Source organism: Ixodes scapularis, unplaced genomic scaffold (assembly GCF_016920785.2).
Source record: "Ixodes scapularis isolate PalLabHiFi unplaced genomic scaffold, ASM1692078v2 PGA_scaffold7__128_contigs__length_106722199, whole genome shotgun sequence".
Taxonomy (NCBI): domain Eukaryota; kingdom Metazoa; phylum Arthropoda; class Arachnida; order Ixodida; family Ixodidae; genus Ixodes; species Ixodes scapularis.
Genome location: NW_024609882.1, coordinates 42,872,054 through 42,896,513, shown reverse-complemented (window position 1 = coordinate 42,896,513; position 24,460 = coordinate 42,872,054). Strand labels below are relative to the sequence as shown.

Below are 24,460 nucleotides of genomic sequence, written 5' to 3'. Positions count from 1 at the left end.
CAGGCTTGGAGCTCACGAAACGCCTAGGTGGTGTCAAAAGCAGGAAGCTCTCGCCCTAGACGGGACCACTGAAAGACCCCCCCCCCCCCCCCCCCCCCCCCCGCGTTTTCATCCTGTCAGTAACTTGAATAAGAAAATTTGCCATTTCTTTTTATTATCTCCGCTTCAAGTTCCGAAAGACGCCGCTCGTTCAATCTTACAAGTACGCTTAATTTGTGGCACTTGATGTCGACCGGTCAATGTGTGTATGCCACGACAAACTCATACGCCAAATGGCGGTGTTGAAAACGAAGTCGCATCACTTGGACTCTATGGGCACGCATGAAATCAGCCTCCCCAGCGTTGGTCTTTTAAATGAATTAAGCGTCCGCCATAAATCTTCACCAAGGAGAGATCGGCGCACGGGCAGGCCCTCGCCACGCAGCGGCGAAGGATCGAACCATGCTTGGAGGTCGGAAGGGGGCTTTGCTATATACCTCTACCACCTCTCCCGCGACGTAGACGAGTCGCGGAATGAGGCAAGATAGGTAAAGCAACTCCCTTTCCGGACAGCAGCCGTACTTCGAGCCTTTACCGCTTGGTGCCGTCTTTGTGTACAAAAGGCTAGAGTGCCTTCATACACACGCGCCAAAAGGCTAATTATGCCATGCAAACGTTTTCTGGGTGGCCTTAGCATCGTCATTCTGCGAGCTCCTTCCCATTGCATGCACAGAGCATACGCATGGGCGGTGTGACATAGGGTTGCCAGAGCGTGTGACTGCTCCGGTGACTCCTATGCGGGCAGAAAGTGAGGGAGAGGAGGAGATGAGAGCGCGCGCGGACGTCAGAACGCCAAGCTCTGATTCGAATGACTAGTGGGTAGTGTCAAAGCCTTTGTCTTCACCGCACTCGCCAAGTGCGTTAGAACGCCGGCATTCGGCGTTCGCATTCGAACTCGTTCGACGAGTAAAGTGGAGACAAAGGCAGCTAACTTTGACTCTATCCACTAGTCATTCGAACGAGAGCTTAGCGTTCCGACGCCCGCGCGCGCTCTCGTCTCCTCCTCGCCCTCAGTTGCCCGGATGGACAAAGCGCCAGTTTATGAATCTAGTTGATAGGTTTGCATGGAAGCTGAGGCGCACGTAATCTGACGAATGGTCCTTACGATGTCGGCGTCGCTGAACCGTAAACTTGATAGCACATCGAAGGCCCCCAATTTAACTGACGGGCGCGAGCTACGTCTGGTTGAAATTTAAACACACTGAATTTCTGCTTTTTTTTTTTTACTTTTTATCTTTTTGTTTGTGCCTTCAACTCTACAAATCTCCTGGTGTATGAAGTATGTGAACATGGTTCTCGATACGCCAGAAACTTCCCTACGACAGTGCGATATCCACGTGCCACTTTAGTTAGTCACTTCCAAGGCGATGGAAAGTTTTTCTCTTGTGAAGAGGCCGAATAGATTTTCATCTATGTCTTTCTTCACCGAAAACTGCACGTGTTCTCCATTAGGCTGCGTACAATGGTACAAGTCCCCGACGTCGTCCCCTGGATCCGTTTTTCGTCGTCCCTTTTCCCGCATTCTCTTCCGCTCGCGTCAGCCTGTGCAAATCGCCTTTCGCTTTCGATGCTTACGCCGCATGCATCGTTATTTCTGATTTCCCCGTATATAGAGTCAAGCCGGAAAGACGGAAGAAAAAAGAAAAAAAAGAAACGCAGCCTCGTTTTCTTTTATAGTCGCCTCATGCGCCCGCGCTTGGGTCTTACACACACACGCACACCGGGACAGATCTTGTCTCGCCTCGGGCGCCGTTCAAATATGAGAGGCGTAACGGAAAGACCCCTACGGGACCATCGGCAACGTCGTGCGGAAGTTTGCGTCTGCTGCTCGAAGTCGACGGTATTCACGAAGGCGCCGTTGCCGTCCGTTCCTGCGGCCGCGTGCTAGGTATTCCGCGTCGGTCATCTGGGCTACGCAGGACCGGTCCTCTTGAGCCAGTTACGCCGTCGGTCGACCTGGCGTTGCGTACTCTCGCAGTTCCGCGATGTGTGTGTGTTTTCTTTCTTTCTTTAACGCTATTATGCTCCCTTGGCCGAAGCCTGACCGTTGGAAGCCGATGGGCAGCTCTACAGCCGCCGAGTTTGGGAGCGTTGTTCCCCGCCCTGATCCATCCTCTGATCATGTCTTTGGTGGGGTGGGACGGTAGCCGCTGACGGCTTTGTCGGCTCTTGTTTTCCTATACGAGAGCCTTCTGGGACCTCGGGCCGAGGCATTTTTAACTCTCATCTACGCTGGTTCGATGAGCTTCCTCTTCTTGCTGCAGGGTCATGGGAAGGAGTGTTTCATCGGGAGCGAGCGGCACGCCTAACGAGAAGAACCAACAAAGGCACACATGATCCTGGGACCAAGAAATACATATATGTACACGTATTGGCTTAGAAAAATCATTCGTCGTATACAACATGACTTTGAGGTAGCAGCTGCATAATCGACATTGTATGGGCCGGCCGTCTGCTTGAAGTCTGAGAGATGCCACTTTTAAGTTTCCTGTGTACTTCGGGGACCATACGCCTTGTGAGTTAATCATCTGGTGACCTTTAAAAGGTGCTTGAAACCGTAGATCTCCATATTTTGCTGACTAGTGACCCGAGTTCTAAGCCAGCTAACGGGCCATAACCAATGAAGAGGAACGGTGACTGCAGTCGTCCAAACTGAAGTGCTTTATGGATACCTCATGCAATACAGCAGCAATTAATCGGAAGGTTGCACGCAAATTGTAAATGACGTGTTGTAGATACCTTATCCGCGGCTTTGTGCCAAGACAAGTTCCTTGAATCTTTTGGCTCTCGCGCCTAGTGGGTATTCGGCGGCTGCTCCTAATTCACGGGCGTGAGAGGCTGGGTAATTTTGTTGACCTCGGGTGGCGGCTCGCTGGCAGGGCAATGATCGAAAGTATCGTGAGAAAGTCGAAGCCGCTCGAAGCGGGGTTGTTTTTAGTGCTCCTGGCTCGCTGACTTGAGAAACTTCGTGCAGTTAATAGAATCAGTCCATTGTTTGCTGCGGGCTTCCTTGAATATCGGGGGCTGAAAACGGAGTAGAATTTTAACTAGGAAGGGCTTACACGTGAAGGTTATTTATCGAATTTTCAGCCATATGACAAAAGCAGCCACGATGAACTTGTCTTCCATGTGAATGCTCCTTCAGCACCGCTTATGTGCGGGCCAACACGAATCGACATCGGGCACTATCTGCATCTTTGCTATCTTCTACGCGTCCACCGCACGAACACCGAGGACTGTCTGCTACTGACTGTTTTCAGAAGTGATCGACTAACCAAAACTGTTTTACTATGTTGCAATTTTGAGTGGTGGTGTTATCGGTGGTCCTCCTCAAGAAGTGTCCTTGAGGCTTGAGACGTGACCCAGTTGACTTCGAAGCCATATATAGTTTAACTACTACGGTGTGAAAGGTAACTCTCGTGAACTTGCAACCCGGCGGCGTTTATTGTCGGTGTGAAAGGTAACTCTCGTGAACTTGCAACCCGGCGGCGTTTATTGTGGTAGCTCGAGGTCTCCTATACAGCACCACATTCCGATACATGGATTGCATTGACGTCACATCAAGCCGCCATTGTTGTGGACTTGCTATTGAGCGCGTACGTTCTGCATCGTACATTTCTCACCAATCAAATGTTTTTTTTTTTCTCGGCAAGAAGTAGGAACAATGTGGTCAGTGCTTATGCATCATACAAAGTCACTCGTATGAAGTTCTTGTCACATTGGTCATAGTGCAGACATGCTCTCATACATCATATGCATCATCATATATGTGATGATGATGATATGACTATATATAAATATATATGCATCATCATACAGGCATATATGATGTGAGCAGTGTGACTGCGGCTTTAATGACCACCAACATGGCGGATGACGTTACGTGCAAGCCATGTATGCACATTTGCAAGTCTGTACACCGCAACCATGCTGCCGGTGCCTGTGGACAGCCTCATAGCCTGAAACCTTGATAAAGTGTTCCCACGGTTGCCGGCATTGTGCCCCAACAAAACGTTTTTCACCCACGGTGATTAGACTATAGGTTTTAAAAGTGGTGGCTTGCAAATACAGCCCACGCAAATTAATATAACTGTTGCTGAGTCGCTTCCTATAGCAACCACGCTTAAAAAAAAAAAAGATAAATAAATAAACTGTGTGATTTTTTTAAAGCGACCTTGCAGCATTCTTCGCTTCCATTTTCTTCTTTCCTCGTGCTTCCTGCACGTCGGTAACTTCGATGCTGCCTGCTGTGAGTCTTGCGAGCAGCACAACTGGCCGCGGCCACGCTCGGCTACCTCCAGAGCATGCGCCTAGCGTGGTTAAGATGCTCGCTATGCATGATGCCGTAGGTCATTAGTCCTTGGGCAGCGGAAACGATTTCGGCAGAGGCTTGCTTTCTTCGATGTTATTACCTCTTATGTTTGCTTCCCTTTCGCCTCTTTAAATATTATTGTAAAGTGGTCCCCTTCAGGCGTTAGAGGGTGAGCTTCTATGGCTTTCCTGCGTTCTTTTGACACTTTGTTTTTTTGCTCGTATTGTAAGGGTAAAATTGCCCATTTTGCCATCACCTTAATTACATGGTATTACGAGGGAAGGGAATCGTTGCATGTCCGAAGGGTAGCCGTTTCTTTGACGTCATATCCGGTTTTAGCGATTAGCCTAAGGTTTATTGAAGATTTTAACATTTGTCTTTTGACGCGATGCGTTTTTTTTTTTTTGTGAAACAAAATAGTTTGCAAAAATTCACTGTTAGTCAGATGACATTGCTCTCTCTCTCTCTCTCTCTCTCTCATTTGCTTGCTCTCTATCTCTCTCTCTCTCTCTCTCGTGTCTTCTTTTCTTTCTTGGCGGTTGTGTAAACTAAGTATTTTCCGTCGAATATATTAACATCCTAAATATTGTTTTGTTTTTTTCTCGAAATATTTGCAATGGATCAAAATATCGACGTAAAATAACATGGCAACGTTCTCGGCGGAATAGTAATCGTAACTGTTTACAGAGTAGCTTCGTTTTGGATCACTGACATGTACGGAATCAAGAACTTATGCAAAACAAACTTAGCGCAAGAAGAAACACGTTTCCTCCGGGCGACGTTATACGTGACGACCGTTTACATCATGCAGTGGCACCGTAGTACCGATTCGTTGTATGAACGTTTAGAGTAAATCCGAATCAGAGCGATATCATAACTGGTGTCACAAATAGCGCCGTTCCCAGGCAGCTTGCGCAGGCCTTCCGCAAACATCACCTAAAAAAAAATCGCAACCATGTTAAAAAGGGGATTCAACACACAGAGTTGGCAAAGCGCCTCGGACTGACTCCGTTCAAGACAAAATAGCCTGCTGCAACGTAACTGCTGCGGTGAATAAATGATCTTTCCCATCGATCTTCAAAGGAGAAACAAAAATCCAAGAGCGCTGATGGACGCTCTTCTTTTTCCGTGACGCTAGAAAAACAGTGCATTTGTTTTCGTATACAGATTGGCGTCGTGATGCTATTTCTCTCTGGAAGAGAAAGAGAGAGAGAGCATAAATGGTGATTTTGGAGAGATTGGCATCCTCTCTGGGATTACGGGTTTTTATGTTGCAACGAACTATAGGATAAGAGCGGCACAGCGTATCTTTCACAAAGTTCGGCCTCCAGCACGCGGTTTTGCCTTCCGTCGCACTTTGGCAGCGCGTGTCCACTCAAGGCTCACTAGACGCCGAAGCGTTTTACAGTGCAATACAAAACAATACATTTTATGACCGTTTTTTTTTACATTTTGCAACTTAAATTTTACAATGAGCCAGGGAGGCTTGTGCGTGACACGTGGCAGTTGCGGTGCAGGAAAAAAAAAAATCTAACGAGAACACGTTTTGGATGCTCTCTACAAAATAAACAAAAATAACGAAAAACAACTTTTCTTCAGTAATATTTTGAACTGCCGTGTGCATGGCCGAGAAGGAAAGCTTCTCCGTACGGGAATAAGATTCGAGTTCACTCTTATCCCGAGCGTCAAAGACAAGTACGCCAACAGGACCTTGCCGAGTCAGTCTCGCCCTAGCTCACTCTCGAACATTCTAGGTCGAATATTTGAGATACCGAGGGTAGTAGATAAGGAGCCGAAGGTGGGCTTGCCGACTCATTCACTTTCGCAGTCTCGCTCCAGCCAGCTGCCACGCCGACGCCGCGACATTCGCTTCTGCTGTTTCGAGTTCGACGCTCACTCTCTCTTTTCAATTTTAAGCTAGTCGATCCGCTTGCATCCGCGACCAAAGCACGGAAAACAGTGATACCGAAGGTATTAAGGCCTGTTCACACATGCAGCGACGCGCCACAAGCATAGCGCTGACCTCGCGCTATGCGCGTGCTGACGGGAGCGTTCACCAGCTTCGTATCGCACCGCCAAAACTGTTGCTCATGGCAGACGATAAGTATATAGCTGACGACACGTAGGCAGCGCTACATCAGCGCTTCGCTGTATGCGAGAACCGGCCTTTAAGCTCGCGCTGGAGGCGAGACAACTGAAAAAGCTCACTGTCGCTCTATACACTGTTCACAACTCAGAGTACTGGCGACTGCGGGATCCCAACCGTGGCGGTCATGTTGACGCCCATTCTCGATGATCGGATTCGGCAACGGAGAACTCGGCTCGTACTTATAGTCCGCACGCCGCGGAGTGGACAAAGGATCTACTTCTTCTTGCCGTAGTCCAATTATGGCCGCCCTCAAAAACCGGGAGAAGTGCCCCCGTTCACCCTCTCGGTAGCGAACGGCTTCCATTGTGGTCGGCTGCAGACTGCAGCTCTTCCGACTTGAGCTGCTCCTCAAAACCCTCCTCAAGCCGAGCCGTGCGTGCTCTCTGCGCCTGCCTTGCGAGGCTGGCTTGTCTGTCTGTTGGTTCTCAAGAAGAAGACGACGAAGAAGAAGGGGAGACGGCCCGTGAAAAGAGGCCCCTGCGTGTCTGGTTTTTGACGAAAACGGCGGCGGTGAGCCTGATTCGCGCCTCGTTGGTCCGATGATGGCGGTTCGCCGAGCCTGGCTGAGCGGCCATTTCACGGGTTCGCGTGTTACCAAAAAAACGTACTTTTTTTTGTGGTTTTAAATCTTTAGGTGCACGCGCCTCATCGAGTGGTCCTCAGCAGAGCCACTAAATAGGCTACGCTTCAGAGTATCAATACTTCGGCCATCTTAGTGCTTAAAATCATGGTTGCCAGTCATCCGAAGCTTTATCTGAAATCGCAGGGGACGGTTTTCTGTCCTCCAGAAATGTTAAGACAGTTCGCGACAGAGCAAAACGATATCATCCGAGCTTCCTAACAGCGTATCTCAAGCTGAGGAAGTCGCGTCTTTGAATTGTGGCGACCGACAGTTGTGGCTGCACGACACCATTTACGAGCGAAGAAGACGGCGAGGAGGAACATTTTGAACAATGAAACGCGTTGCTTTTATAGACAATTGCAAGCATGGCGCCACAAGTGGTGCCCCATGCGAGCAAGCGCGTGCAACGCGCGGGTGAACGTAGCTTTGGCAAGCTCGTAATCGCACGGGCGTGCCTGCTCGAGCAGAGACATGGCGGCGGCCAGTCGCCCAGCTTGCAATCGTGTATATGTGCAAGGGCTTTGGCAGAACAACGTTCAGACGAGGAGAGCGTCAGTAATGTCACGTGGACAGAAGGCGGATAGCTGCTATATTGCTCCATTGTGCACTTTGCGAAAATACGTGCAACTCAGGCTAATCGTGTTTTTTCTAGCTTTTTTTTTTTTAATGACGGTAGACTTTTTGTGCGCCTTTGAAGGTATATGGTGTTCGCTTTGTTCAACATTAGGGTTTTAATGAGAAACAGCACTGCAGATGTGGACGAAAGTCTGAATGATAGAAAAATAGACGCATCAGGCTGCCTAATTTTGCGATCTTCGACAGACTAACCGACCTTTTGCGACTGGTGAACCAGCTGATATTAGTGGCGGTTGCCTCGTCTTCGTCAAGTGTATGTGGTAACGGACGAAATCCACCGAATTCTACATGAACAACTTTTTTTTTGTTTTTTGTTTTTTTGTTTTGCAGATACGCATATTTTAGACCAATACAATGAATCAAAGAGTTGCATACTCAACAACGCATAATTATAACTATCTCGTGAACAAGCCCAAAGCCCCGCCGCAATGAATTTGCCAGAGTGCCCCCAAAACCGAGTGATATGTTGCCGACGCAGTATTAACTGCCTCAAGTCGGTTGCCGGTGACAAACCAATGAACTCGCTGTTCAACTAGCCGAACTGCGTACCGACAAAAAACACGGCTGCAGTCTATTATAAATCAAAATTAACCGCAGAGCATGTTAATAAAGGTTACTTTAAAAAAAAACTCGTGACAGCTATGGGACGATGAACATATCTTTCAACTTTTACGAAATATATATTCGTCATCCAATTGTCCCCGAGTTTGTATTATTTTTTCTCTGTCAAGTCCAGTGTACCGCAAAGAGTTTCCATCGTGCAGAAAGTTATCCGTAACGCCGAGTAGACACTTGCGTGCTCAGCATTCACGCATCCCGTCTTTCTTCTTCCTTTTTTTTCTGTATTTTGGCTAGCTGTTGATCGCTGAAACGCTTTTGCGCATGAAATTGTACAGTTCGGCGCATGGTTTTCTTTCCGCGTGCAGGTGTGTAGGCGAGCGTTGGCGCTTCCCTCCAATAAATACCAAAATAAATGTTGCTGGTGCTTTTTTTTTTTTTTTTCGTAAAGTGGGCCGTTGTGGTTGCTGACCTCCCTCTGGTTCAGAAATCCCAATTTTCTTCTTTCAAGCTGTTATAAATAAGAAGTGTGAAGCGGCGAGTCGAGGCGTAAACGGCGTTGTGAAACTATGTAACTCAAACGTTTTTTTACCAGACACATCTCCTCTGTCTAGATTACATCACGTGATGGCAATTTCCCATTAGCTTTACACACACTGGTTTTGTTTTGGTCGCCAACAAAGTAAAGAAGCTGGTTTTACTTTGTCCGCCGACAAAACAAAACCAGTTTTTTTTTTTTTTTTTTTTTTTACAGTTTAGTTTTTTTACATGGCATCGAGTTGTTCATGAATGTACGCTTTTATGGCGAGCTGGTGAGGCTAAAGCATAAGAAAAGGTTTGCAGAAAGAGATGTATACTCCATACGCCTGCTTGTAGTCTCTGAAACTTAGTATCTCTGAAGCCTTAGAATCGCGGTAGCGACGTTTCGCTAAGTATTAGCTTCTTCGTAATCCCAAAAATGTTTTATTTTTTTCCTCGAAACGTAGGGTGCTTTTTTGAAGATTCCATGAAACTTCTTTTCAAGTCCATCCTACCAGCTTCAATCATTCTTGTACCGGGTGCAGTGTTCGTTATTTGTAACCTGTAGCGTGACTAAATCCTGCCAGCGCTCTACTAATCGGATGATACGAAACTGCGCACTATATCGCGCAGCATACACCGCGCTCAATCGGCACCTCTGAGATCACAACGCCTTAGTGATCAATCTTCTTCGTCACCACTCGGAGGCCAGCCAGCTGAACACGGGCTGCTGACGTATAAGTCCAGCGCCACGGCCTTGTGATCCAGGAGGCTCATTACGAACGAACCGGGGACGGAAGAGAGAGAAAGTGTCGGCGTGGCTTTCTCTGGTCGCGGCCATTGTTGCGTAGCGTCATCGATGCATGCTGCCATTGAGGCCACGCTTGACTTGCAGGTCGGCGACCAGATTATCCGCATCAATGGCTATCCCATCGACCACTTCATCCACGAGGAGGTCCTGGCACTGCTCAAGGCGAGGCCCACCATCCTGCTCAAGGTTAAAAGTGAGTCTTTGACCTCGGATCCCATGAATCGTGGATCACCTCTCGTGTACTCCGCTGACCAAATTAATTTTATTCGCACGAAACACCAGTGTGACTGGGCACACCGAAACGCATTAGAGTTGGAACTCAGGGCAGTGAGGATACGGGCTTACCTCGCTAGTTCCCTCGAAATACTTTATTAAGTTTTGGTGCCAAGTGAGGCAACTGTCCTCAAAGATGACGGAACGCCTGTGGCTTATTGATATTTTCTCATGAAGCATCAGCGGTATGAGATAAACGAAGTATATCCTGGGGGCCACAGGCACATTTGAGTCTTGCAGCTTGAGACGAAGTTCTGAGATGGCGTCAAAGCTAAATAAGATTAAATGCAGGTGATTCAAGTATATTAATGTTCTACTCGCGTGCAGATTTCTATACATGCATCCAGTATATTTGGCGACGTAGATGATAAGACAGCAAAACAGCTGGAGAATAAAGTTCAACGGGGCGAGGACGGCGTTCCGTAGCACATCATCTGCTGAGTGAATTGGTCCCTATAGCGGCCGGTATCTACAGGTTGTTTCTTTTCCTGATGCCTTTTCCTTCTCCCATTAATTTCCTTTCCTGCATTTATGTTTCTGTTTCCTTCTTTCGCAGGCGTCGGAATGATCCCTATTAAAGAGTAAGTACACGTTTCCTTCAAGGCTGGGTTCTCCAGAGATAGCGAGGCAACCGCAGCGGAATTAGGAAATCAAAGTGACGCTTAACGCTTTCGGAAACTTACGTTTATGGGGTCTCCTCTATTATCCTTAAGACTTAATAACATTCATGAAAACTTATGTCAAGCAAGTGGGAGAACGCAATTAGCGCAACATTCGTGCTGGAAACAAGCATCCGGCCCCGTTTAAACATCCCTGTCCCTGAATCCTCCGCAGCAATAAACGGGATCCTATCACTTGGAAAATGGTGGAGCCTGATCCTTGCAGCAGCGGTTCCGACGGAACGGTATGTTTTTTGTCTTTTTTTTTTTTTTTTAATCTGCAACTCGCCTGTCGCTTCCCACCTTTTATCTCTGGTCGGCCTTTCGCCGCGTTTAATCTTCGCGGATTCCCGGTTTTATAGATGTGCTGAACTTTCAGTTGCTTGTGAGCTCTTCGCTCCATCTATAGTCCATGGCAGATTAAGATGCCAGTAGGTGCTCCGTCTCCATCATGCGCGCGTTGGTTTCCGTCGAACTTTGGCTGAGTATGAGGAAGTGTTAACAAAGGCGAAAAGCTCGCACTTGGAACAGAGCATCTAGTGGCTTCTGAACGTTTCACCGGCAATGCATATGAAATCATTTATGTGCCTTAAAGGTGCCCTGAGGAGGTTTCTGAGATCGCGGCGATAACTCGCTCTGCTGGCTCTAAGCACCGTAGAAAGCTTTAAATCATGACGATACGCGGCCGGTATCCCTATTAAAAAAAGCAGTCAAAGATCGCAACACACAGGTCATCTCCGGCAATGGGAAAATCATGTTCCGAAGCCAGGACCACTGTCAGTCAATAGCAAAAGCGAAGACTCCTCGTGCCTCCGACCGCTGGAACCGCGGAGTGATATCTCGAATCCGCGCGGCTCGTTGCCCATACAGCCCGGACTATACGACTCAACCCAGCGAACGCACACTTGAAAGCTGACAACCAGACACATCACTTCCGCAGAGAGTCGAAATATTAATATATTTCGACTCCTCTTGTTTGCTTTTATCCTCCACAAAAGCAGACACATTTTGTAATGACAGCGTTTGCAATCTCAACGAAATGTCGCGTTTTCATTGGTCACGGGGTCCCACGGCTGCCGGAACAATGCTCCCAATCGCCAATGATGACCTCGGTGTGCTCCATCCTTGATTGCTTTTGCCATAGGAAAATCGGCCGCGCATCGCTATGATTTCTGGATTTCTAGGATGCTTAAAGCACGCAGAGTGAGTTATCGTCATATTTAGGCGATCTCAAAAACCTTCTCAGAGCACCTTTAAGACTCTTAACCGTGTTCCGCTTCTGTGCAACCTTTCAATATACTTACCATATACACATACAGTGATGCATCGTCAATATAAACACCTTTGTTTCTCAAAAAAAAAAAATCTTCTATAATGCGAGTCGTTTATAACAGTGGTTCTCAACCACTGATGTTTCGCGGACCCCTTGTGGATAGGCGGAGATGATAGAGGACCCCGTTCGCGGTGAGGGGAAGGAAAAGTAATTGGTTAAATATGATAATGATTTAATAAATGGATATATAACTAAGGGCTAGTGTTAAGTAGGCTTTTTTTTTTTTTTTTTTAACTGCAACATACACGTGAAAACTCATTCAAGAATTGGAATGTTTATTCTCAATCTCAAAAAAGACAACTTTTATTGCCGGGAGGCAGGGCTTCGCGGACCCCTAAGATGACTTCGCGGACCCCAAAAGGTCCGCGGGCCCCCATTTGAGAACCACTGGTTTATAAGAACGGGACAAAAATGCACGCATTTTCCCAGTTCGTCCACGAAAACGGTGTCCCTATGGCGGCGCACTCATATTAACGGGGTCCCTCTATTGGGCCCTGTGTATATTATTTGCCGCATGGACAGCATTAGATACTAGGCTATGCACCTCATAGCGGCAATTTCACTTAAAAATGCCAGCTGGTCTGACAAGTTCGAAGCATTTGGGTACTCACACGAATAATATACAACCTCCTTCGAGATGTGTTTTTGCTCGAAATAAATATAACAGCTGTGCTCGTTCTCAGATCACGAAAAAAATTAAGTTTTGCGCATTTTTCAGGCGCTGCGCGAAGTATAGGTTTCGCGATATTTTTGGTTCTAAAAGTAAAAAAAAGATTTTTTCTTTTTGTGTGTGTGTGTGTGTGTGTTTGCAACGTACGTCGCGGTAAAATATGCATGTAGTTACTCTGAAATAGACTGATGTAGTACGTATATCTTAATTGACCACATCAAAAGAAAAGGGGGGGGGGGGGGGGGGGGGAGGTAGTAATGCTGCGCGAAGAGCCGCACTTTTTTGTTTCACCGCAGTTTCTAATGTGAATACGAGTACAGTAATGTGTTTTTGCAAATCAGTGTTCAGTCGAATAACGCTCGTCCTAACAGCATTCTTTTTTTCTTATTTTTTTAAGCACTCTGTTAGCAGCGGTTCCAGCCTCGACGAGCCTATCGAGACCAAAGTCTTCATTTCGGGGATCGGTGGCTCGAGTCTTGGCTGCAGGTGAGAACTACTTACACAAACGTAACATACAACCTAAAAAAAACAGAAAAAAAACAGCGCAGTTTCTAAAGTTGCAGTCGCGCCGCTAATACATCGTACAAAAGGCAGCCTGTAGACACTGTCCGAAGCGTGTTTCCCGCTTGTATGACGGTTCTGTCACATTGGCCAAACAAAATCTATCTCCAGACATGTTCGAAGCATATACATATAATATGTATATCATATATCTATAATGTGTATGAAGCCAGCATGCTTCGAATATGCTTCAGGCGTCTCCGCAGATAATTCTGTTGTGTCTGCGGAGAAACTCCGCGCCTTTCGTATGATGTAGGATCACTGGGACTGCGGCTTCAGATTCTGTGTGCTGTCTTTGGCCGTTCTTTTTCTTTGTTTGTGTGTGTGCGTTTTTTACAGATAAACGACCAAAGACAGTACACAAACCTTGGGATCGCCTTTAAATGCGATCCCAAGGTTGCCTTTAGCTTCTCGATGGATTCTCTCGGAAGGATCGCGCTCACCCGCTCGTAAGACTAAAGTGACGATATACGCACGCTTTTGAGGAAGGGTAGCGCGAAGGTGATCGTGTCGAGTGACTTGAGCACCCTGTCGTCAGTTGCTCGCTTTTTCACCGGGTTTCTAGCCATCGTTGCTTTCTGAAACGTAATCGTGTCCAGCGAGTCGCGTGCCTCGTCATCGAGTTCCTCGCAAGCGTTACGTTCGGGCGCGAGTCATAATGTTTACCTATAGCCTAACTCTTGAGAAGAGGCGTTGCGATATATTCATCCGTCGAGTGACTCGAAGCACCCTAGCGTCAGTCGCTCGCTTTTCCCCCCGGTTTCCAGCCATAATTGTTTCTGAAAACGTGAGCGTGTCTGGTGACTCGAGCGCCTTGTCGTCGAGTTCCTTGCATGCATTAGCCTTGGTTGCCAACCATAATGTTTATCTAGCTACGATAGACCTGTACCTGTTGCCTTATTGCACTTCGTGCCTCTTGTCCGCTTCACGGTATACGATGGACCACAGCAGACGCTGCGACTCATCGGAGCCAATTGGAACCAGTCCAATGCCGCGCGAGTGTCACATGACCTTCAGAGGAGACGCAGTGAAGCGCGGGACGCCTGGTCACGTGGTACATTTCAAGGTGCTGGATTGGCTAGAACGGCTCGCGTACAGTCCGCTGCGCTCCACCGTATAAGCTGAAACGAAGTATAGCATTTCGAGTATTGCCCACGGACGCTGCGTCGTCCTAACGACTGTGAGCCTCCGGGCAGAGAGACCAACGTGGAGACGGGTCTAACGCCTCTCCTTGCGAGCCTGGTCACGATCGGCCTTAATCACTGCACGTGTTTGAACGGCGCCAACGGTTATCGCAATGCTCGCGTGTTTTATCCCCGGCGGCTCTGTAGCGTCGTCAAGGGACCCCCGGAACTGCCAGGCATCTTCGTGCAGACGGTGAAGCTTCACGGCCTCGCCGAAATCGCGGGACTCGAGATCGGTGATCAGATCACGGAAGTGAACGGTCAGGGATTCCTCAACGTCGAGTTTTCCGAGGTGAGTTCTCTCTTTAAGCGCAACTTATCGAAGCTTTTTTTTTTTTTTTTTTTTTAAAGGAGAGTATGGTTTTGGTTAACGTTTAAAGTCTTACTTGTTTGGTATGTAGTTGTCGATTATTTGAGAAACATATGTTTCCTCACCTTTACGCTAACATTTGCTTCGAGCATTTATTTCTGCTACGACATTTAGTTTTCTTCTTTTTTTTTCTCTCTCTCTCTCTTTATCGTTTTCTTTCTTTCTCGTGTTAAGTAGTAGCCGTTTTCTTCTCTAAATCTTACATAAGCAATATCTCCCTCCAATTATGTTATGGTGTGCAAGCTGAGCGCCAAAAACAAATGTCCCCAATAAAGTAGAGAGAAAGGATGTCGAGGCCCCAGAAAAGACCAGTCCTTGCTCCCGAACAAAAAAGGTAGCGGAGAAGATAAACAAAACCACAGTGTTGTTTCTTTAGTTCCATACGTTGTAGAGATTAATGAGGTCAGTATAATTTGTAGTATAAACTAGAATCGAATGTCGTGATTGACAAGACGAACGTAAGAGTTAAGGCCCGTTCACACTCTTGCAACCGAGTGCGACCGAGAGAGACCAAACCGGTTTTTAAGCCTCTTGCGATCTCTTAGGACCAGCTCCGCTCAGTGCATCCGGTCCCAAGAAGTCTTTCTCGGTCGTACTCGGTTGCAAGAGTGTGAACGCGCCTTTAGACAAAAACAGCTGAGAGCGGAAGAGAAAAGAATAGGAAACTTGCGCCTTGCCGAAAAAAACATCGGAAGCATGGGTCGTTAACTGAAAGCTTACATTGATTATAGTACCGTAGTCACAAAGGACACCGGCTTTTGGCTCATTTTTGTAAGACCTATAGTCAGTGACAGGCTAAGAATTTAATAGAAACTCCGCCCCCCAGAACGTGCTCGTTGCCTACCGCTGGGCTTCGGTGGGCGTGCGCGAAGAAGTGCTATCAAAGGCAGAAAGCTCACGCTGGAGGAGGTGTATCTACTAAATTATTATACTGTCACCGACTATAGTTCGATTTGTAGAGTGCAGCTCGTGCTGAGGATGTGGCGGTTTGGTTTGTGTCAGGCCATCGCGATGCTCAAGTCCTGCAAGGAGATGGCCCTGACGGTGAGGAAAGGCGCCGGCCTCGAACTCTTTCCCGAGGAGAGGCTCCGGAGGCGCAACGTCCGACTCTGCAACGGCCACGCCAAGGGCCGCAACGGGAACGGCCATTTGCTCAACGGGAACCACACCATGCACAACAGGTGCGCAAACTTCCAACGGGCGGCACGTCCAGGCGACATCCCACGAGCGCGAGTCGCTAGCTTTAGTATATGGCACCTGGGACGCGACCTTCGACCGGTGTGTTTACCGTACCTTGCCGATGCATCGAAAATGCTCCCGTAGTGGGAACAGGTGACGTGCCATGCTGTCGGACGTCGCGACCCTGGCGGTCAGTCGTATTAGTTCCGGCAAAAAGTGCGAGTGAACAGTCGCGTTCACTCGTACTTTTTGCCGGAACTGTCGCTGTTGTCGCGGCGTCCCAACTCCCGGCACCAGAAGTTTCCGTGAACTGTCGCACTGCAGAGCGACCTGCGGCAGACTCGCAGAGCAGGCGGCTGTCACTGCCAGGATCGCGGAAGGCAACAACGTGGACTCCTATGACGTCATCAGGCGGAAATCGAGGGACCATTTTTGAGGACGTGGTAAACACATTGGTCGGTGACGCGTTCCAGGCACCATAGTTGTAAAGCACGAAACTCAGGACGGAAGTTTTAAGGGCGATTCACACACTTGTGTTGAGTCCGACCGAGTGCTTTGCTGTATGTTGTGTGACGCGAGCTCCGGTGCAACTGGTTAGGAAAAGCTTAGAGCTTACCACTGAAGATGATTTAAATGGCGTATTCTCGTCTCACCTCGCATTGACGTCACGGCAGACGTAGAAGGAATCATATGTGTACGATGTATATGGTCATCACCTGGAGCAATAAGTTCGGTGATGTCGAGTTGGAGTATGCACCTATCCATCCAACCCTCAATACTTTTAGACGCCCCTCCCCCACCCCATAAATGATAAAGGCAGCTGAGAACAGACGTTTTGCCATGACATCAAATGGCGCCGCGGCCAGTCGACGGGTCTGACCCTTCAAGACGCCCGTAGGCATCTGCAAGACCGGATTGCCTACGGGCGTTACACGAGCCGCCATACAACGATGCATGCCTGTTATAAAGTTCACTTGCGTAGGAGTGGGTTTCGGCGACAGCTGGCTCGTTCGTCAACACTACGAAAGGCTCGAATCTAGGTCACGGCCGCTAATCAAGGCTCCGGCGCTGCCGGGTAAACTTCGTCTCTGCCGTTCGAGACCGCTGTTGGGTGTTTCGTACATATTGACAGACAAGTTTGATTGATATATGGGAGCAGCCATCTGACATCCGTCGAGAAATTTCGCCACAGTCGCAACGGCGCCGGTATATTAATTTTTAAAGCTGCGAAGTTGAACTTCTGAAGCAAAAAAACAAGTTGCAGCCAAACGCGCGAGACGTTCAGGCCTGAGAGAAGCACGAAAGGCCGACCGTCATGATAGTGTTCAGAAGCTTGTTATACAGATAACAGCGAGAAAAACCGTCGTGGGCTAAGATGTGGGTTACCCGCGTTTCAGGACCCTCTACACGAACGGAAACAACGGCAAGGCGTCCCCAGAGTCATTCCACTCTTTGCACGACACCATCACGAACGGCTCTCTCTCCGAGATGTCGGACCGCAGCACTTCACTGTCCAGCTCCCAGTCCACTAGTCCCGTGACCAATGGTTACACCACCCATCCGAACGGAAACGGCTGCCAGAAGCACAGGTAGGCACAGTGGGCTGCACGCATTTTATGCGATGTGTTTCACGAAAGCTTGTATGACACTAGGCCTCTTAAAAAAAAGATCGGACCGCGACTTCGTGCTCCGTATTCGAATCAGCGAAATACTTTGTGATAAAGCACGGTTCAAGACAAAAAGGAAAATTAAGATGCCAATGCGTTCAATTTGATCATATGTAATCAGATCGAGACCCTATCTCACTAGTTGTGCGCAGGGTTATCAAACGTACAGAAGTGCGCACCGAAAGCAGTCGGAGAGGGGAAGTAAAAACTTCCCCTCTTACCCGGACTCTCCTGCATATCCCAAACGTCATTCTTGTGCCCTTCGGAGGTAAGAAAGTTTTAGCAGATCGCTCCGATAGCTCTGATAACGATACGATGCATGCCCAAAGGCGCCGGCAAAGTATCAGGTATCGTTATCGGAGCTATTGGAAAGATCCAAAAATATGAAACTCCCTGTTAGCTTTTTCACTCAAACTTGGTACAAAAGGGGATTTTTTCTCTCTCCCTTCCATGGCTTCCACAACTTCCGAGATAAACTAACGTACAAAAATCTTACATGCATGCCACTGCACAGTTGTGCTAAGGATGGAGGGTTATTATAGATTGTTTTTCCACGACTTTAACGCAAAATGTCACGCAGATAAAAAACTTAGTTTGAAATCTTTCATCATAGCTATTGGAATATATTAACCACCCACAGGGTGTTTACAGTTTACCACAAAACTACATTAGAAGGTGACGGCCTTCTCTGCTTCATACACAACTATTTCAAGTGTGTGCCTAGCCTTGAGGTCATGGCAGCTATCTATTTCGAGACACGCACAAATACCTGGTGGGACTGTGAGTAGAGTTGTGGGTAGACGTCCAGGGGGACGCTCATTCCCGTGGCTGTTCTCGAAAGAGGGCTCTTGAGCGGAGCCCACACTTACTGCGGGTGCGCGCCTGCTCTAGGTCCACGGAAAACGGCGGATCGCACTACGGCAGCAGCAACAGCCACGTCTTACTTCACCCCAAGCTGAGCCTCGCCGGCTCCGAAGAACGACAGCGGCTTGAAGAAGAGAAGCGGCGCCTGTACGAGAAAGAACAGCTGCTCAAGATGGAGGCCGAGAAACTCGCCGAAGAGCGGCGCAAGTTGGAAGTTCAGAAGTCCCTCCAGGAGCACCACCAGCAGATTCCCTGCCTGCCCATCGTGGCGCCTCCCTGCAACATCCCCGCACCCCCACAGATGCACGTCTTCGCCGAGCTGCACAGCGTGGCGCAGCAGAGGCGGATGTCACGCGAGAAGGGTCTCCAGAACGGCACCGAAGGTTCCAGGAAGGCTGCCAGGACCGGTACGTCGTCGCAATGGACCTTTTTCAGTTTTCTTTTGTAGTGCAGAAACTTGGCAAACTTTAAGGGAAACTGAAGCGGTTCTGTATTTAAGGAAATACACTTGAATCGTCTTCATCTGGCCTCCAGGATCAAGAACATCGAGATTATTTTTTTTCAATTTCGTGCCCGGAAGCTGCAGAAAATCACTTTCAAAGTACCACTGAAGCCCCTCCTTCCCGGAGCTTGACGTCATATCGGGATATTTCGGAATCTCCGGCGCATCTTCAGCGCCTATCAAAGCTATGCACGCGCTCTCTTGTTATTTTCTAAAAGGTCAGAAAACGACGTCACGACTGGTGTCAGTGTGGGGGAATATAACTGGAAAGCTTGCAACTGCACGCGCTGCCCACAAGAGCGACACGCGCTTGGCGGCCGAAAGATCTGGGCATGATGTGCCGACTGGTCGGCACATCATGCCCAGTTTTTCGTGTTTTCTCGCGTTTAGTTACATCTTGGGGGGAAAACTAAAGTGGTATTTAGATTCACGACATGAAAATTAATTCTCTAAAATTCACCTTTAAAGGGATACTGAACCAAAGAATTTAGTGCCCATAATAAGTGGCGCACGTTCTTTCCACCAGCCAGCAGCCGCCGGTGTGCGCGAGCGCACGCAACAAAAATGACGTCACAGACCTCCATTCGCGGTTGAGATGACAGTGAAATGCATGGGCTTCGGACTAAAGGAGAATAAAGACAGGCTTTTCATCTCTACAAGTGAAAGCTACGTGCTTGTTAGACCAATTCATCGCTTACTTTTTACACCAGGCACCACTGTGTAGATGAAAAACTTGTCTTTATTCTCCTTTGGTCCGAAGCCCATACATTTCACTGTCATCTCAACCACGAATGGAGGTCTGTGACGTCATTTTTGTTGCGTGTGCTCGCGCACACCGGCGGCTGCTGGCTCGTGGAAAGAACGTGCGCCACTTATTATGGACACCAAATTCCTTGGTTCAGTATCCCTTTAACTCGTTTTTTTTTTTTCTTTTCAAAAACTTCTTTAGTTTCCCTTTAAGGAACTTCAGGGTATGGTTCAAAATACGAAAAAAAAAAAAAAAAAAAACACTCATATCCTATAGTTAAAACATACACGCAAAGCAATTACTTTTGCACTCACGCCGTTGTTTTGTAAGCAATGCGGTTCTAAGAGTTTGCAGTCGGCCTATATCTTGAGGTTGTTTTGAACAGGGGATCAAATATATGGTGTATGACCGATATCATATATGTTAGTATTAACTCAAGCTGCCAGCCGCCTGTTGAGAAGATGAAAGGAAAAGGAAGATACGCAAAGCTCATGTGCAGGCGCGGCCATCGATAGCGGATTTCTATTTTCGCTGGTGCTCAAAATTGTTCCGTTTTTTGTCACTCTCTTCGTTTCGCAAGGTTTAAGGCCAGATGCCAAGCCTTCGCCAGACGTCCTCATCAAGCAGAAACAGCACGGTACGTCTTTATCTGCGTCATTGGTTCTTTTTTTTCTGTTTTGTTGTCTTCCGCCGCTAAAACGTGTGTCACGCTGTCAAGACTCCTGGCACCGCTCGGGTGCGGCCTTTACGAAGTGGGATGCAGATGACAGTATTCGTGGTCCAGCAAACGGCGGTTTAGCAAACGGCGGTTCAACTCACGAAGCTTATGTGCGAGTGTTTAGTTTAGTGAATGATGTGTGTTGTCGAGTATGCTCGTTAAGCGTGATGTTTGAGCGCACAAGAGGGGGCGTTGGGGCCATCAGATGTCACGTCTCTGCCCGTGTGAACAAAAGTGTTCGATTACGCAGTTGTCAAAGTCACCTTCGCGCGAGCTCTCACTCTGCTCATTTCAAACGAATCCAACTTATAATTCTAGCGAGGTTATAAGTAAAGCGTATTGACAGCGAGCGCCTTCGCTGATGAGAAGGGCAACACGCAACTAGCGCGACAAATGTGAAAATAAGAGCCAAGAAACAACAACAACCTCCCTTGAAGTGCACGTCAGGAATATGGAGAGACCAGCTGGAAAACGTTTCGCGGATGCCTGACACCGCCGTAACTGTAGTTCGCAGGAGGCAGGCGGCAGTGCACGATCGACAGCTTGTGCCGTCTCGTGCTCCGCGCATGCAGACTTGCAGTGGGGTCGTCGCGCGTGGCGAAAGACTACAGATCCCACGATGCATGCCGGCAGGGGCGGCGTAACGAAGCCCTGGCTGGTGGTCTATTATACCAAATACTTTACTAGGGGGGATACATTCCACTCCTCTCAAATACAATAGCCTCGGCGCGGACAGGTTTTCTGGGCTTGGCGAGAGCCATCCATCGTCGAGGAGGTCTCGGCTATCGAGCGGTAAATGATGATGATGATGACGATGGTTGTTTTACATATCGAATGCATTGTTGTGGAAATGCTTGAGACACGTGCCGCGCGCCACTTTTAGCAAGAACATGTGGCGTCTAAAATCTAGCTCAGCGCTGCGCCAAATACTTTGCTGCGCTGTGCCATGCTGTGCCCTTATAATCTTCCCAAGGGTTGCACGTTGCACGTGTCTCGTGCATCGACGAACCTTGCGCTACCTTTGAAACATGAAAGGGCTTTAGGTGGAGTCGGAGACGACACCGCCGCAGCCGCCGCAAGCATCCACGTGCACATGCGCGTGGGCTGACGCGGACCTCCACACCGTCAGGGCTGGATTCGGCGCTGTAGGCGTTCTGTCGAATGCAAATGAGCGAAGTAGAATGTATTCCCCCTAGTAAAGTATTTGATTATACTCTGTTTCACCTTATGATGTACCGCAGTAAAGGCTACAAGCGCGAGCTCCTTGCTCTGGAACACATTTTGGCGGCACAATTGCTCTCGTGCGGCTGCCAACGCTATGAGCTCGCGCTTCTAGCCTTCGCTGCGGTACAACATAAGATGAAACGGAGTATAGTGTGAGCTGTGAACAAAGTAACACGGTGGAAAATCACTGCCGGCACGCGACTGCACCTATAATTGAATGATACACGCGCGCACTGTGGCTAAGAGTGGAACTAAGTTCTGTTTGAACTTCGCTTAGAACGCAAGGAACAGAGTCAAAGCTACGGAAGGCTCTGATCTTGCGTCTATGTGATGCAGAGGAAGAGACTTTAGTCTAAGAGCTTCGCCCCCAGCTTTCCCCGCAATCCATATAATATTATGAAACGAATCGCTGTTGCAACAGGAGATGATGCCACATGGTCAGTAATAAACAAAGACGGGAATCAAGGGCGAAGGGCAAACAAACGCTTCACATTGTTAACTGTAATACAAGAGGACGAATGCTGTGTGTCTCTTCACAGGGGTAGGAAGTGGCCGAGTGGGCTAACGCGCCTCAGCTCGGAGCGTGGAGCGAAAGCTTGCGCTGGGAACCTCCTGGGTTCGATCCCCGCCGCCCCCGCCCGTTTCGATCTGGATGAGTTTCGTACCGGCACGTGTGATCACTACTGCGTGATGCACGTTAAAAACCCCAGGTTAGCGGTTGTACCGCACTGGCCAAATTTCTCATCTACAGCTAAGAGACCGATTACCCGTTGAGGCGCATCTCCATCAAGGCTGTATAAACATAAAGAGCAAGCCAATTTTTTTGTCTCTTCACAGTTTTCGCGGTTTCCACCGCTTATCGTATCATTTGGCAAGGCCTTTCTCGCCAGCGAAACAAGCCAAATCCTTTGTAGATTGTTGGGAAGCACAGCTGAAGTACGCCACGTTTCCACGAAAGAGGAGTTTAGTGTTGCAAAGGGGCCGGAAGCTCCCGCGTCCTTCGTGTTTTGGGCACGCACACAGTTTGCGTTGTAAAGCGCGCGCTTCCGGTTCCTTCTTTATCTCTCCCATGCGGATGGTGCATCACGGCCAGTGGCTCTGCCTGCTGAATATTTGCGTTCGCCCTTCACTCCCTTCCGTTGTTTAAAAAAAAAGATGCCGGCTGTTCAAAGTGCGGTCGCCGGACAGCTGTCCACCGGAATCACAGGCGTTCCACCACGCGTTTGAAATATCCCCTGAACACTTCGAAATGGATGAAATATGATTCACGGTATCCGTAAATGATAATCACACGGAGAGCCCACGGTTATACCCTGTCCCGTTGTAACTAGGCTAAGGGTGAACGATAAGCCCCACATTGCGCGCCGACGGCTTCGATTGGAGCATGACGCGGCGAAAACCTTGATACTTCATCGCAGTAAAAGCACACTCCGGTGATACGTAGTCACGTTCCGATTGGCCCGGCAGGGCCGTAGCTTCCGTGTTCGGAAATCGTTTTTTGGTTTAAGGGGGGGGGGGGGGGGGGGGGGGGGGGAGTGCAACGATTTTAAGATTAACAGAATTTGCATCTCGTCATTTTTACGTTGTTTATCGTGTCCCTGAGGATAGACAAAACATCTTCATTAAAAAAGACGCGATTCCGCTGCATAATCGCTAAGCAAAGGTCGAGCTTTTCCCCCCACCTGTAGTCGCGAGTGGCAGCCGAGGGAACTACGGCGAGAAGCTTACGTGACCTCGCTCGGCTCTAAGCTGCAGCATAACGCCCGCTAATGTCAGCAGAGAGAGGGAGAGGAAGTGTCCTCCGAGAGAGCGCACGGGAACCTACGCGGCACCCCGAATTACTGAATTACGTCACTAGGAGGGGGACCAGGTGTGACCCTGAAGACAGAGTGAGTTGAAGGGTGCCAAAAATGCCAATATTTATCCCCCTTTTTTTTTTTTTTTTTTTTTACACAACTAGGACACGCAGGCGAAGTCGGTTTTCTGTTCTTCTTTATTTTAGAAGTGCCAGAGCGCAACTTCCACAAATGTTTGACCGAAGTCCGTAAATCGTTGGATCCCCCCCCCCCCCCCCCCCCCCCCGAAAAATTAATTTTAAAAAGGGGGACCTTTAAAAATTATTTTTCTTGCGTTTACGAATGAGACAGGTGTTTGTGAGCTGCTGTCATAAAGGAGACAACGTTACACAAGGAAATATGCGTTAAAATTTCGCCTCCGTACGCCTTTAAAAGAACACTGACAGGGTAGCTATGCTCGCCAAGGTTTTTATTTGTACATGACATATGAGAATCCAACTACCCAGAACAGAATTTGCAGCTCGAAATTCGTTTTCTTCCCGCCCGAAAACTGCCGATCGAGAAGTGGCCGGTTTCAGTCGCGCTCGCTCTCTTTTCCGTGGTCACGTGCCGTTTTCTATGGTTTAGGTAATCATAAGTCATCGAAGGCACACACTTATCACGAATAGGAACAAAATATTATACGTATTTTTGTGGCTTCTAAAAAAAAAACTAAAAATACCTTTATTAGAATAAAAAAAAAAAAAGTTCTAAAGTTACATGTTTTTGGCAAAACTCTCCGCCTCTAAATTTCTTCTTCCTCCTCAGTCCAGTTTCGGTTTCGAGCAGTTGCGTGATTTTACTTTGTTAATATTGATTGGCTAGACTTCTGACAGCACAATAAATCCCTTAACCAAAAAAAAAAAATAATAATAATATTTTGGGAGGGTGTTAGTGTTTCTTCAAAGGGAGAGTTGCGCGTTGGGGAGCTTTTCGGGGGCTCTTATCGGGCGTCATCCTACGATGGACAGCAGAGAAGGCCACGAGCCCTACAAGCCAATCTTATGCCGCGCAAGTGTCCCGTGAC

General features: G+C 48.2%; 1 protein-coding gene across 1 annotated transcript in view; it reads left to right on the top strand.

Moving 5' to 3' along the window:
* The window catches only part of LOC8024951 (whirlin), a 65,884-nt gene that overhangs the window by 27,913 nt on the left and 13,511 nt on the right, over positions 1–24,460 (top strand). Inside the window, exons 6-14 of the mRNA XM_042286214.1 lie at positions 9,731–9,839; positions 10,476–10,500; positions 10,754–10,823; positions 12,979–13,067; positions 14,474–14,618; positions 15,699–15,877; positions 17,273–17,464; positions 18,434–18,813; positions 20,237–20,293. Of these exons, the coding sequence (XP_042142148.1) occupies positions 9,731–9,839; positions 10,476–10,500; positions 10,754–10,823; positions 12,979–13,067; positions 14,474–14,618; positions 15,699–15,877; positions 17,273–17,464; positions 18,434–18,813; positions 20,237–20,293 (1,246 nt within the window). The remainder of the gene's footprint in view (positions 1–9,730; positions 9,840–10,475; positions 10,501–10,753; positions 10,824–12,978; positions 13,068–14,473; positions 14,619–15,698; positions 15,878–17,272; positions 17,465–18,433; positions 18,814–20,236; positions 20,294–24,460) is intronic.